This window comes from Bison bison, unplaced genomic scaffold (assembly GCF_000754665.1).
Source record: "Bison bison bison isolate TAMUID 2011002044 unplaced genomic scaffold, Bison_UMD1.0 scf7180017864516, whole genome shotgun sequence".
Classification (NCBI taxonomy): Eukaryota; Metazoa; Chordata; class Mammalia; order Artiodactyla; family Bovidae; genus Bison; species Bison bison.
The window spans coordinates 8,656,481-8,668,869 of NW_011495069.1; the positions used below are offsets into that span (position 1 = coordinate 8,656,481).

Below are 12,389 nucleotides of genomic sequence, written 5' to 3' on the forward strand. Positions count from 1 at the left end.
TAGAGCCAGACATCTTGGAATGTGAAGTCAAGTAGGCCTTAGGAAGCATCACTACGAACAAAGCTAGTGGAGGTGATGAAATCCCAGTTGAGCTATTTCAAATCCTGAAAGACGATGCTGTGAAAATGCTGCACTCAATATGCCAGCAAATTTGGAAAACTCAGCAGTGGCCACAGGACTGGAAAAGGTCAGTTTTCATTCCAATCCCAAAGAAAGGCAACGCCAAAGAATGCTCAAACTACCGCCACAATTGCACTCATCTCACACGCTAGTAAAGTAATGCTCAGAATTCTCCAAGCAAGTCTTCAGCAATACGTGAACCATGAACTTCCAGATGTTCAAGCTGGTTTTAGAAAAGGCAGAGGAACCAGAGTTCCAGGAAAACATCTATTTCTGCTTTATTGACTATGCCAAAGCCTTTGACTGTGTGGATCACAATCAACTGTGGAAAATTCTGAAAGAGATGGGAATACCAGACCACCTGACCTGCCTCTTGAGAAACCTGTATGCAGGTCAGGAAGCAACAGTTAGAACTGGACATGGAACAACAGACTGGTTCCAAATAAGAAAAGGAGTATGTCAAGCCTGTATATTGTCACCCAGCTTATTTAACTTATATGCAGAGTACATTATGAGAAACGCTGGGCTGGAGGAAGCACAAGCTGGAATCAAGATTGCCAGGAGAAATAACAATAACCTCAGATATGCAGATGACACCACCCTTAGGGCAGAAAGCAAAGAACTAAAGAGCCTCTTGATGAAAGTGAAAGAGGAGAGTGAAAAAGTTGGCTTAAAGCTCAACATTCAAAAAACTAAGATCATGGCATCTGGTCCCTTCACTTCATGGGAAATAGATGGGGAAACAGTGGCTGACTTTATTTTTTGGGCTCCAAAATCACTGCAGATGGTGATTGCAGCCATGAAATTAAAAGATGCTTACTCCTTGGAAGGAAAGTTATGACCAACCTAGATAGCATATTAAGAAGCAGACATTAATTTGCCAACAAAGGTTCATCTACTCAAGGCTATGGTTTTTCCAGTGGGCATGTATGGATGTGAGAGTTGGACTATAAAGAAGGCTGAGCACAGATGAATTAATGCTTTTGAACTATGGTGTTGGAGACTCTTGAGAGTCCCTTGGACTGCAAGGAGATCCAACCAGTCCATCCTAAAGGAGATCAGTCCTGGGTGTTCATTGGAAGGACTGATGTTGAAGCTGAAGCTCCAATACTTTGGCCACCTGATGCGAAGAGCTGACTCATTTGAAAAGACCCTGTTGCTGGGAAAGATTGAGGGCAGGAGGAGACGGGGACAACAGAGGATGAGATGGTTGGATGACATCACCGACTCGATGGACATGAGTTTGGGTGAACTCCGGGAGTTGGTGATGGACAGGGAAGCCTGGCATGCTGCATTGCATGGGGTCGCAAAGAGTCGGATGCTTAGTCGTGTCCGACTCTTTACAACTGAACTGAACTGGTCCACTGTGAATAACAAAGACATATTTATTATTTGGGATATTCTAAGAGTTTAGAAGTTACCTCCAGGAACTTGAACAAATACCAGAGAAATTCTTTTATTATACAGTAGAGCTACCAGGTTTTGAAAACTGCCCAAGAATCCCCTCTTCCTTGCCCTTGAACGGAAAGTTCTGGTTGTGATAACTCTGCATTTTATGTCCTAATCGCCAATGGCAAAGTTTATTCAACTTCCTGCCTTCATGGTAGTAGAAAACAGTTATAGTCCTAAGGTCAAAGACAGTGTTCACTTATAAGAAAATAGTTAACGTTCAAGATGGTAGAGGGGTCAGTGGAGAAGGATTCTTAACATTTCTTTCCAATAGGTCAAGGGTCGTGATAAACATATTAATAATTTGAAAAAGAAATGTCAGAAGGAATCCGAGCAGAACCGGGAGAAGCAGCAGCGTATTGAGACTTTGGAGCGCTACCTGGCTGACCTGCCCACTCTGGAAGATCATCAGAAACAGAGCCAGCAGGTAGCAGCAATGACCAAGCATACCTGGGGCAAGTTGGGGGTGGTGGTAGGGGCTTTCTCAACCTTTGCTGCATGCAGTGACCTTGTGGTGTCCTGAAAGGAAAATCCCAAAGGAGTCAGGTCCAGACTCACATCACAACTGAACTGCAAAGTTTTCGAAATATACCTAAAGTCTTCCCTGCTTGTTGACCTAAGCATGGAATCTTGTCTCTCAGCTTAAGGATTCTGAGTTGAAGAGCACAGAGCTGCAGGAGAGAGTGACTGAGCTGGAGAGGTTGCTGGAGGAGACCCAGGCAGCCTGCAGAGAAAAGGAGGTTCAACTGGAAAGCCTGAGACAGAGGGAAGCTGACTTCTCCTCCACCCAACATAGGTAAATATCCCTGCTGCTGCTGCTGCTAAGTCGCCTCAGTCGTGTCCGACTCTGTGCCACCCCAAAGACGGCAGCCCACCAAGCTCCCCCGTCCCTGGGATTCTCCAGGCAAGAACACTGGAGTGGGTTGCCATTTCCTTCTCCAATGCATGAAAGTGAAAAGTGAAAGTGAAGTCGCTCAGTCATGTCCGACTCTTAGCTACTCCCTGGACTGCAGCCTACCAGGCTCCTCTGCCCATGGGATTTTCCAGGCAAGAGTATTGGAGTGGGCTGCCATTGTCTTCTCCAAATATCCCTGAGGGGTTTAAAAAGAAGCAGAGAGCTAGGTTCTGGTCCTGGCTACCCTACTCACTGCTTGTTTGACTTTGGGCAACTCACTTTACTTCTCTGAGCTTTGTTTTCTTTGGATTGTAAGTAATAGGAAAACTGTTTATGAGCAGGGACTGTGTCTTTGAGATGGAATGTGAGTGGTATAGTGGTGCAGTGGGGTTTTCCACTGTCCTTTGGAAAGATCCAACCCAGTGCCTGGCATCATAATAGTATTGGGTAATAGTTCTTGAATATGTATGTGTTGAATGAATGGGAGCACTTTGGAAAGTGATTATCTGTATTTGCAGAAGTAGATCCTGGTGCTGATGACTGAGGGTTATCCACATGGTGAATCTTGTGAAGGCTACCAGGAGCATCTGTTACTTCTCCTTAGCCCTAGGGATTGCTCTCAATTGACACAGCAGATTCTGAGAACAAAACAAGATGCTATAATGTACTCTCAGGGTGTCTTGGGAACTTATTCCATATTAATAGCAGTTTCTGAAAATGTCGTGGCTGTGTTTCAACAGCCTCTTGGACCAAATCCAGTTTTTAATGGGATGGATTGGATTTCTCATCCCACATTCAACCACAGTAACCCTGTTGTTTATCTCAGCATATGGCCCATGATGAAAGTGATTGTGGTTAGGGGACAAAGTTGGGTCTGTCCCAGACTGGGTGTGCAAAGAAAAAAGGACTTTTTGTGTTTTTCTGTATTTTCTAAAATTTCTCTATCCTATATGTGTGACTTTTGTCATTTAAATACATGTGATGAATGTTTACTTTTAAATATCTAAGCATAAAGATGCCTTGGGTAGGTAAAGAATTGCTGGCACATTGTATAGGTGCTGACCTCTAGGGAAGGGAACTAACATAGACTGAGCAAGCAGCTTCTGTGTGGCATTCCCTACTTTAAACAGACCTAAGCAATTATCCCCAGCTATGGCTTGGAAGGGCCTACTTCTCTTGCCCAGTAAATAGCAGTATCAGGAATCAAAGCCACATCTCTCTGATTTAGAGTTCTTGAAGAGGCTACTGTCTTTCAGCCTGCAAGATAAGCAGTGTGTGGAAGATGCCGGTGGAGATGGTCCAGCTCAACAAGGACAAGGTCCCCAAGTGGAAATGGAGTCTTGGCAGAAGGAATGTGATTCCCTTCGAAAGGTGACTGAGGGCGTCCAGGCCGTAAGGGGGTAGGCTTAGAGGAAGCAGAAGATTGGGTTTTGGTAGAGAACCATGAATTTCTGGCCCTAAGCCCCCTAGCATCTGTTACCCAGAGTTTTTCCTTTCTTTTCCTAGAAGCCATGCCTGCATAATAAATTCACATTTTAGATAGCCATCTTTAGTACTGACAAGCAAAGTTAGGGAAGGGCATGCCTTTGAATATCCAAACTTAGATGTACCAAAATGGTGCACTGAAGCTTGGTACACTTCCTTCATGACTCAGGCCCTCTACAGAACCTCTTGCATTGAGCAGAGTGTTAGCCAGTGAGGTGGCCCTAATTCAGCATAGAAGAAGGAGCCCAGGACCTACCAGAGAGACTTGTTTGAAGGTCAGCAAAAAAGACCCAGAAACGGTTCAGAGAGTACCTGGGGTCTCATAGGACAGGACACTGGACCTGTTTAGGTTCCCTCCTTGAACAGTGGGACCAAAGCTATTAGTGAAAAACTGTCATAGCCCTGAACAGGACTGGCTTCGTTAAACTGAATTTTCAGTTATGTCCTCTACCAAAGAACCAGAAGGTACACTGGCTGTATATGAAGTTGATTCTACTGGCCGACAGTCATCAGGGTGAAGGGGTCTCTCTCCACCTGACTTCCCCATGGTAGTCATAGGTCCTCCGCGTTGTGTTCCTCTTTGTTTAAACCTCTGCTGGAGCACAGGACTGTGACGCTAAGTAGCCAGGATAGGGAGTCTGGTTTATATTTCTTGTTTTCACTCTGTTCTCACTATTAATTGGCTGTAGCCAGTTGTGATAATAGTCAAACTGCAGATCTTAGTGCAGCCTCTTGCCATCTGGCCCCACTATTAGCATGTGCTTGCAATCGTCCTTGATAACTTTGCCTTTCAGATTGTGGAGAGGCAACAGCAGAAGATTGATCAGTTGCACTCACAAGTACAGGTGAGCTGGAATCCTTGGGACATGATGGGCAGGACTTGATGGAATTTCTAGAATTCAGCCAACCCTATTCTTTGCCCTGCGATTTACTCGGTGTTAAGAGTACCAGCTTCGGGCTTCTCAGGTGGTGCTAGTGGTAAAGAACCTGCCTGCCAGTGCAGGAGATGTAAGAGACACAGGTTCGATCCCTGGGTGAGGAAGATCCCCTGGAGGAGGGCGTGGCAGCACACTCTAGTCTTCTTGTCTGGAGAATCACATGGACAGAGGAGCCTGGCAGGTGGTCCATAGAATTGCAAAGAGTCAGACACAATTGAAGTGACTTAGCACACATCCAGGGGTACAAGCATGAGACCAAATCAGTGCTTGTGGCCTACAATCTTGTTGGGAAGGGGTTTCATTCAGCACAGTGCAGTGAGAGCATCCATATTACCCTGCGGGAGCATAAAAGAGTCATTGAAAGTAGGGGAGATCAAGGAAGGGTTTCTGGAGACCATGAGGCTTGAAGAAGGAGGAGGAGTTAGCCAGGCAATGAGGAGGCTAGCATAGGATGGTATTGAAATTCTGATAGAAGGAACATCATGGGTAGGAACATGAAGGCATGTGACAGCAGGGTTTATGTAAGTCGTTTGCGTGTTGAGTAAGGTGGCAGCTGGAGAACTGGGCTATGGGAGGGCTTGGACTGTCCAGTGAAGTTAGCTTTTATTCTTTAGGTGGGTGATGGGAATCTACCGTAGCATTTCGTTGGGGTGTGATGTAGTCAGGTTTGCAGCTCAGACTTGAGTGTGGAAGAAGATTGGCAGTTGGAGAGAGGCAAGGCTGGAGGGCAAGTCTGTTGCAGAAATTAAAGACAACTCCTGGTTTCTATTTTGGACCAGAGTAGGAGTGTCCTTAATTGGGTTCTCCAAGAAATTCTAGGTACAGGTTCTCTCTGGATTTTAAAAGAGGCTTTCATACCAAAACAGGTGAAATGCACTTCCACTGAGGAACAGCTGAAAGCTCAGTCCTACCATTGCCTTCATGGGTCTATTTAGTTCACAGATTTCAAGTCCTCTAAAGAGATAGTCAAGCCTAGTGAATGTTTACATCCATTTATTTTATTACTGTTATTATTTTGGATCTCACTGTGCAGCTTGCAGAATCTTAATTCTGTGTTGGAGATTGAACATGGGCCCTTGGCAGTGAAAGCAGGAAGTCCTAACCACTGGACAGTCAGGGAATTCCCTACATCCATTTAAAATCCCAAGATTTTAGTAGTTTTTAATGGATCTCAAAGTATGTTTCCTGGAACTCTTGACAACATTTTATTTATTTATTTTTAAAATATTTATTTTTGGCTGTGCTAGGTCTTTGTTGCTTTGAGAGGGCCTTCCCTAGTTGGAGCAACTGGTTGCTGCTCTCTAGCTGCAGTATGCAGGCTTCTGATTGCAGTGGCCCCTCTTGTTGCAGAGCACAGGCTCTAGGGTGTGCAGGCTTCAGTAGTTGGGGCACAGGGGCTTGCTCACCAGCCCCAAGGCATGTGGGATCTTCCTGGACCAGGGATTGCACCAGTGTCCCCTGCATTGCAAAGTGTATTCTTAACCACTGGACTACCAGGGAAGCCCTCCACAACATTTTAAATGTATATTTACCCATGATGAGACTTCTAAGACAAATTAAAATGTCAGGTGAATTTGTTGGAATTAGGTGGATTCAAAATGGTCACCTTGGGTCTTTTGTGGTGGTGAGACGTTCTCCTTGGCTGTTTAATGTTTTATTAAAACAAAATGGAAAAGCTCAGAAATATTATTTATACTTAATTTGTCCAAATCAGTTTCAAAACCAGAGGGAAATTGGAATGAACAGAATGAGAGGCAAAAGATAACAAGTCTATATATACCTCCCTCTCCTGACCCTGACCACCCCTATACACATAAACACACATACACAGAACTAGATTAGGTGACTGAGAGCGTGCCCTCGACTCCTTCTCATCTCTGTCAAAAGCATTTAATATACTATGCTATAATGTACTTTCAGGGTGTCTTGGGAACTTCTTGCATATTAATAGCAGTTTCTATTCTACCATTGCCATCATGTGGGTCTATTTAGTTCACAGATTTCAAGTCCTCTAAAGAGATAGTCAAGCCTAGTGAATGTTTACATCCATTTATTTTATTAATATACAATGCTTCCCTGGTGGCTCAGTGGTAAAGAATCCGCCTGCCAGTGCGGGAGACGCAGGTTTGATCCCTGGTTTGGGAATATCCCTAGAGAAGGAAATGGCAACCCACTCCAATATTCTTGCCTGGGAAATCTCATGGACAGAGGCACCTGGTAGACTATAGTCCATGGGCTGGCAAAAGAGTGGAACACATCTTTGTGACTAAACAGCAGTTGTCAAGGGCATTTGGCTGTGAGCTCCTCAGAGACGGGGATGCCTGGTGGTGTCTTCTGTGTCCCTAGTGCCTGTCAGTAGTGAGTGCTCAATCAGTAATTGAACTCAACTGAAACGACATTCCTTGCCGTCGAGAAAGTTATAGTCTAATAGAGGAATCAAGTGCACAGCCAACAAATGTACTCATGAGCCATGAGTATTAGTAGCAGGGCAAGGTTGGGATTAATTGAATCTGATCTGCAGATGAAGAAAGGTTGAGGTGGGAAGTTTCCCAGGTGACTGACAGAGCAGAGGGGCATTCTGGGCAAAAGCAAAGAAAAGTGAGCAACAGTATTGGCGCTGGAATCTTTGGGGATGAAGGCCAGTCAGTCTGTGTGACTAGAGTGGAGGTGATGTGGAGGGTAAAAAGAGGTAAAGATACAGAAGTAGGTAAAGGCCAGGCTGACCTGTTAAAAGAATGCTTTTCTGAGGAGACTGACCTCGGATGGTACATGGTCAGGGGCTCGAGAAGGGTTTTGATGGAAAGTCACAGATCAGGGTTGTTCTAAAATAATCTTAGCAGCAGTGTGTAGGCAGGGTGGGGCTTTACTATTATGTAGTCCAGACCAGAGGCGATGTGGTCTGACCCAGACTTGTTGCCTCTGATGTGTTCTCCCACCCTCCTTGTCATGGGATTCAGAGCCTAGAACAGGAAGTGGCTCAAGAAGAAGGAACAAGCCAGGCCCTGAAAGAGGAGGCCCAAAGGAGGGAGACGGCCCTGCAGCAGCTGCGGACAGCTGTGAAAGAGGTGAGCAGCACCAGCTAGGCCTCTTGGCATTGTCTTTACAAACCTAATTTCTCTGTGTACTCTACCCATCCCTACTCCCACAAGACCCCCCACATTTTGAGAAGTCTTTTTTGGAGGAGTAAGAAGGAACATTGCATCATCCTTTATATTAAAGGTCCTAAGCCTGTCTTTGGCTGTAATTACCCAATAATGCATTCTGGATATGGAAAATCATTCTCTCTTATTTTGTCTTCTTGCAGCCACAGGTTTGTGGGGTTGGGGATGAAGGGTTCAAGAAGACTGAAGGTTTGGTGATCCTCCTGGAGTAAACAGAGTTGTCAGCAGGGGGCGGTCAAGGTCACTGGCCAAGTGCCTAGGAAGGAGGCTCCCAGAGCAAAGATGGTCATATGGCCCAGTGTGGGTGAAGGGCTGGGACTAGTGGAGGAACTCTATTCCTTGTCTTTAAAACAGAATAGTGGTAGGAAGGGAAGGAGAGTATGTTAAAGCTGTTGTGGGAAAGGGAGAGAAAGAGACACAGATACACGTGAATGAGCTGGTCTCTGTAGTGAAGCCTGACTCCACCGAGGTGAAGGGCTGAAAAGGCAGGGCACTCTTCAGCACTGTGTCCTCCAGGTCAGCAGCTTCTTTAGCCCCTAGCCTTCACCTTCCCAGTAGCCACTAGCTGTCATGTTGTCTTTCTTGCCCACTTTATTCCTCTGACACACACTGATCAAGCTGGCTGGTGGCCACTTTTGTCAGGGTGGCAGGGAGAGATTGAAACCAGTGTCTCCTCAGATTTCACAGTTCACGTTAAGCCTTCTCTAATAGCCTGGCTAACAGAGTTGGCTGAGGGACTGGCTTCAGATAGAGTTCCGAGGAACGGGAGTATCTTCTCTTGTTCCTGAACAGAAACCTGGAGGCTGCTGACTCAGTCTGCTGGGGTGCAGTTTCCTCTCCAGTGCTGAGGTCCTGTGGGCCCAACCTACCTGCAGGAGAAACAGCCTGATATTGATGGGGGAAGGGGCAATGCAAAGTCTGTTAGTAGGAGTGGGGAGGGGGAAACGTTGCCTTTGTCTCGTAGCTTCCCCTCAACACACCATATATGTATATCCACATTCGTGTGCAGTTACTCTGCTTCTCCCTGGGCCTGAGTTAACGTGCTCACCTGTCTATCTGCTCAGCTTTCAGTACAGAATCAGGACCTCATTGAGAAGAATCTGACGCTCCAAGAACACCTGCGACAGGCCCAGTCAGGGTCCCCGTCTTCATCAGACACAGCTCAGCTGGCATTTGAGCTGCACCAGGAATTGGCCAGTTGTCTTCAAGATCTGCAGGCTGTCTGTAGCATTGTGACCCAGAGGGCCCAGGGCCACGACCCCAATCTCTCCCTGCTCCTGGGCATTCACTGTGAGTCCTTAGACTAGTCTGGGACCTAGGAGATAATGGCTTTCATTCTCCTCTCACCTCTATCTACCTTTCCCAGTTAGATGTTCAGTAAATCTGTTTTGGAAGCAGGCATCCTTATGGGTACCTGGGTGTAGGACAAACAGAAGTGGCCCTTAGGCAGCAGGACTTTTAGCCCATTATCCCTAGCTGTTTTGTCAAAAGTGCCGTGTTCCAAGACCACAGGCCTTAGGGTACTGCCTGTCCACACTGCCCCCTCCACATGGAAGTGTCTTCTGACTTACTTATTAATATTCTGTCAAAATGTTCTTCTCCTCCCCAGCTGTGCACCCAGGGACTCAACTAGATTTTCAGAAGCCAGATGTAATCAGGAGAAAACTGGAAGAGGTTCAGCAGCTACGCCGTGACATCGAGGAGTTAAGGACCACCATGTCAGATAGATATGCCCAGGACATGGGAGAAAACTGTGTCACACAATGAGGAATGCTGGGGGTGGACAAGCTGTGCTCCCCCAGGGAGAATCTGGTCTGCTGAGAGCACCGTCCAGCAGGTCCTGCCCTGACAATCTCTTGCCTCCTATCTGCTGCTATTCCCGGAGAGAAGGGGTGGGAGGGGGGAGGTGTGAGCCTGCATACAGGGCCAAGGGCCGGTGAGAGAATCTTGTTTGTCCTGCCCAACTCTGGCTTTGCCTTGTTGGGTTGCATTTATCCTGTCATCCTGATTCACTCTTTTAGGGTGAGTTACTAATTAACTGCAGGTAAATCCTCACAGACTGTTACCAGTAACAAGCTGATGTCAAAGGCAAACAAACAGGCTGCTTAACTCCCTTCCGCATCCTTTGGGATGGATCCACATTCATTCCCACTCTGTACCTTGGTCATGCTGATGCCCAAAGTTCCTTAGAAGGGCCGGGAAAGGCTGAGTACCAGTAACAGTAGCCATTTGAGAATCCTCCGGCCCTCTGTGCCAGCCTTCCTGGGACCTGCCTGAGCTGGCTCTGGACTTTCCTAGGCCCAGGCCCACTCCTCCTTCCTCAGGGCTCTTATTCTCACTGATGCCTCAGGGTGATCTGTTCATTAGCAAAGTATTTGCTAGGATTGGGGGCCTGGGGATTATACCCAGGGCTCCTTCATCTGTGCTATCATGCCTATTTACAGGAGACCCACTTGAGCTGCCCCGTGCCCTTGGGGCCCTGGTCATGTAGTTAGCACAGCCCCTTTGTCCTTTGTTTTCAGGCTGGCCAGGTAGCCCCTTCTTGGGCTTTGAGTGCAAACTCTTCTCTATGGTTCTGGATTGATACCACAAGGCACTGTCAAGCTGCTCACCCCCTTCCCCCAAGGCTGGGGCCAGGGCCTGGCATTCTGATTTGTGCCTCTCTTGTGTTTGGGGACGGGGGTCCTTTCCCTTTCCTGTTCTGGGCTCCTTGAGAGTTCAGAGTAGCCAGTACAGGTCAGCTTCAAGGTATAGCGTTTGTGTTTTTAGTTGTTTCTCTGGGGCCTTTGGAGCTCTGCTTTCTGGTTTCTCTTGCCTCTTTGTTGAGAGAGCATCTTGTAGTTGTTTGTGTCTGGTTCTTGGGCCAGCTCAAGGTTTCCTCTAGATCTGGAGCCAGGGCTGTGTGAGGGGGAGTCCTGAGCAGTTCAGGAGTCCAGAGCCAGCCACTGGGAGGTGGTTGCTAAGCTTTGGGCTAGCAGGGCAGCATCCCGGACCTCACTCCCAGGCCTGAATGAGACTCCTTCTTAAGTGTTTTTACAAGTTGGTGTTTTATTTATGGAGTGACTTAACCCTCCATTCAGAGCATCCCCACCCAGCTGTCCCCTCAGCCTCTGGGCTCCTGCCTGCTAAAATCAAAGCTGCCTTGTTGGTCTCCACCCTGAATTGGGAGCCCAGCCACCATGCTCACGGGTATTTTTCCTCATAAAGTTTATAAGCAGTTATTTATATGAATCCTTGTTATGTCAACTGGTTTGTATTGCCTATTTTGTTTACAAAATAAAAATTTAACAGACTCCTCGGTTTTCCCTTGCCTTCCATCGCCATTCATACTCCACCCCTCATTTTGGCTTATCAGGGCCAAAGCCTGTGTGCTTAGCCAAGTTCTCCGAACAGCAGCAAAGAGGGAACTTTGGCAGGTCCAGCCTCATGTTTGTATCTCTACCACTTCTGCTCCTCTGTCTGTGGAGATGGATAAGATCTCTTCCTACAGCACTTTCTATTGCATGACGCTGCCCTGAGTCATACAGCAAGTTTGTCATGGAGTTTCAGTAATCCTGACAAGGAACTCTGCTGCCTGTGGGTTGCTGCAGGGAAGTGGCTTCCCCAGAGCAAGGCAGGGCACTGTGTTTGCCTCCAGGAGCTAGGCTTGTCTTCCTGGGTTATTCTTGGGGCCCTGGACCTGGGGAGACTTATGAGGGGTGTCATGTCCCACCCCAGACAGATAGCTGAGTCTCCAAAGTTGGGCTGGTTGCTGCCTCGTACTGTACTCCCTGCATTTTGCTGGTGGTAAGTTTTTGGAGGGTCATATGCAGCATGAAGTCCCGGTGGGGCTGGGGCCACCCCCAGACCAGCTGTGGATTTTTAACAAGGGCCCAGCCAGACTCGGGAACCCCACTGCCAGCCTCTGCCTGCACCGGGTCCAGAGCTAGAAGCCTTTCTCACCTTGGCCCCCATTTGGCTCTTTGAGGGCGTGGCCCTGTCTCCGGCCACCACCCTTGTCTGAACCTGCCTATCTGAGCGGAGGGAGAGGAGCTCTGGGGAAAACTCGCAGCGAGGGGTTGTCACTGTCGTGGCGTGCCCCTCGGGGTTAGCTATGTGTGGGTGGCCCACAGGACAATGCTCGACTGGAGCCAGGTTCCCTGGGCGGGGAACTGAGAACAGCCCCGAACCTTCAAAGCTGAGCAGCGGCGTCGTGGCACCCGGGGGAGGGCAACCAGTTGGGTGCAGCAAACCTGGGCGAGGCTGAGGCGGCCTCTGCCAAGCCCCTCCCCCCGCCCTTTCCGTCAGATCGCTCCCTGGCCTCACACTGTGAGCCCCAGGCCGGGGAGGGCTGAAACGGGC

At 47.8% G+C, this 12,389-nt stretch overlaps 1 protein-coding gene across 2 annotated transcripts in view; it reads left to right on the plus strand.

The window, feature by feature from the left end:
* CEP85 (centrosomal protein 85kDa) overlaps window positions 1-11,341 on the plus strand; it is a 36,179-nt gene extending 24,838 nt beyond the window's left edge. For both annotated transcript variants that reach the window (XM_010830096.1, XM_010830097.1), the window contains 7 exons: window positions 1,844-1,996; window positions 2,211-2,365; window positions 3,721-3,835; window positions 4,744-4,794; window positions 7,845-7,952; window positions 9,113-9,338; window positions 9,658-11,341. In XM_010830096.1, coding sequence (XP_010828398.1) covers window positions 1,844-1,996; window positions 2,211-2,365; window positions 3,721-3,835; window positions 4,744-4,794; window positions 7,845-7,952; window positions 9,113-9,338; window positions 9,658-9,815 — 966 coding nt within the window. In that variant the 3' untranslated portion in view covers window positions 9,816-11,341. The remainder of the gene's footprint in view (window positions 1-1,843; window positions 1,997-2,210; window positions 2,366-3,720; window positions 3,836-4,743; window positions 4,795-7,844; window positions 7,953-9,112; window positions 9,339-9,657) is intronic.
* Window positions 11,342-12,389: the final 1,048 nt, after the last annotated feature.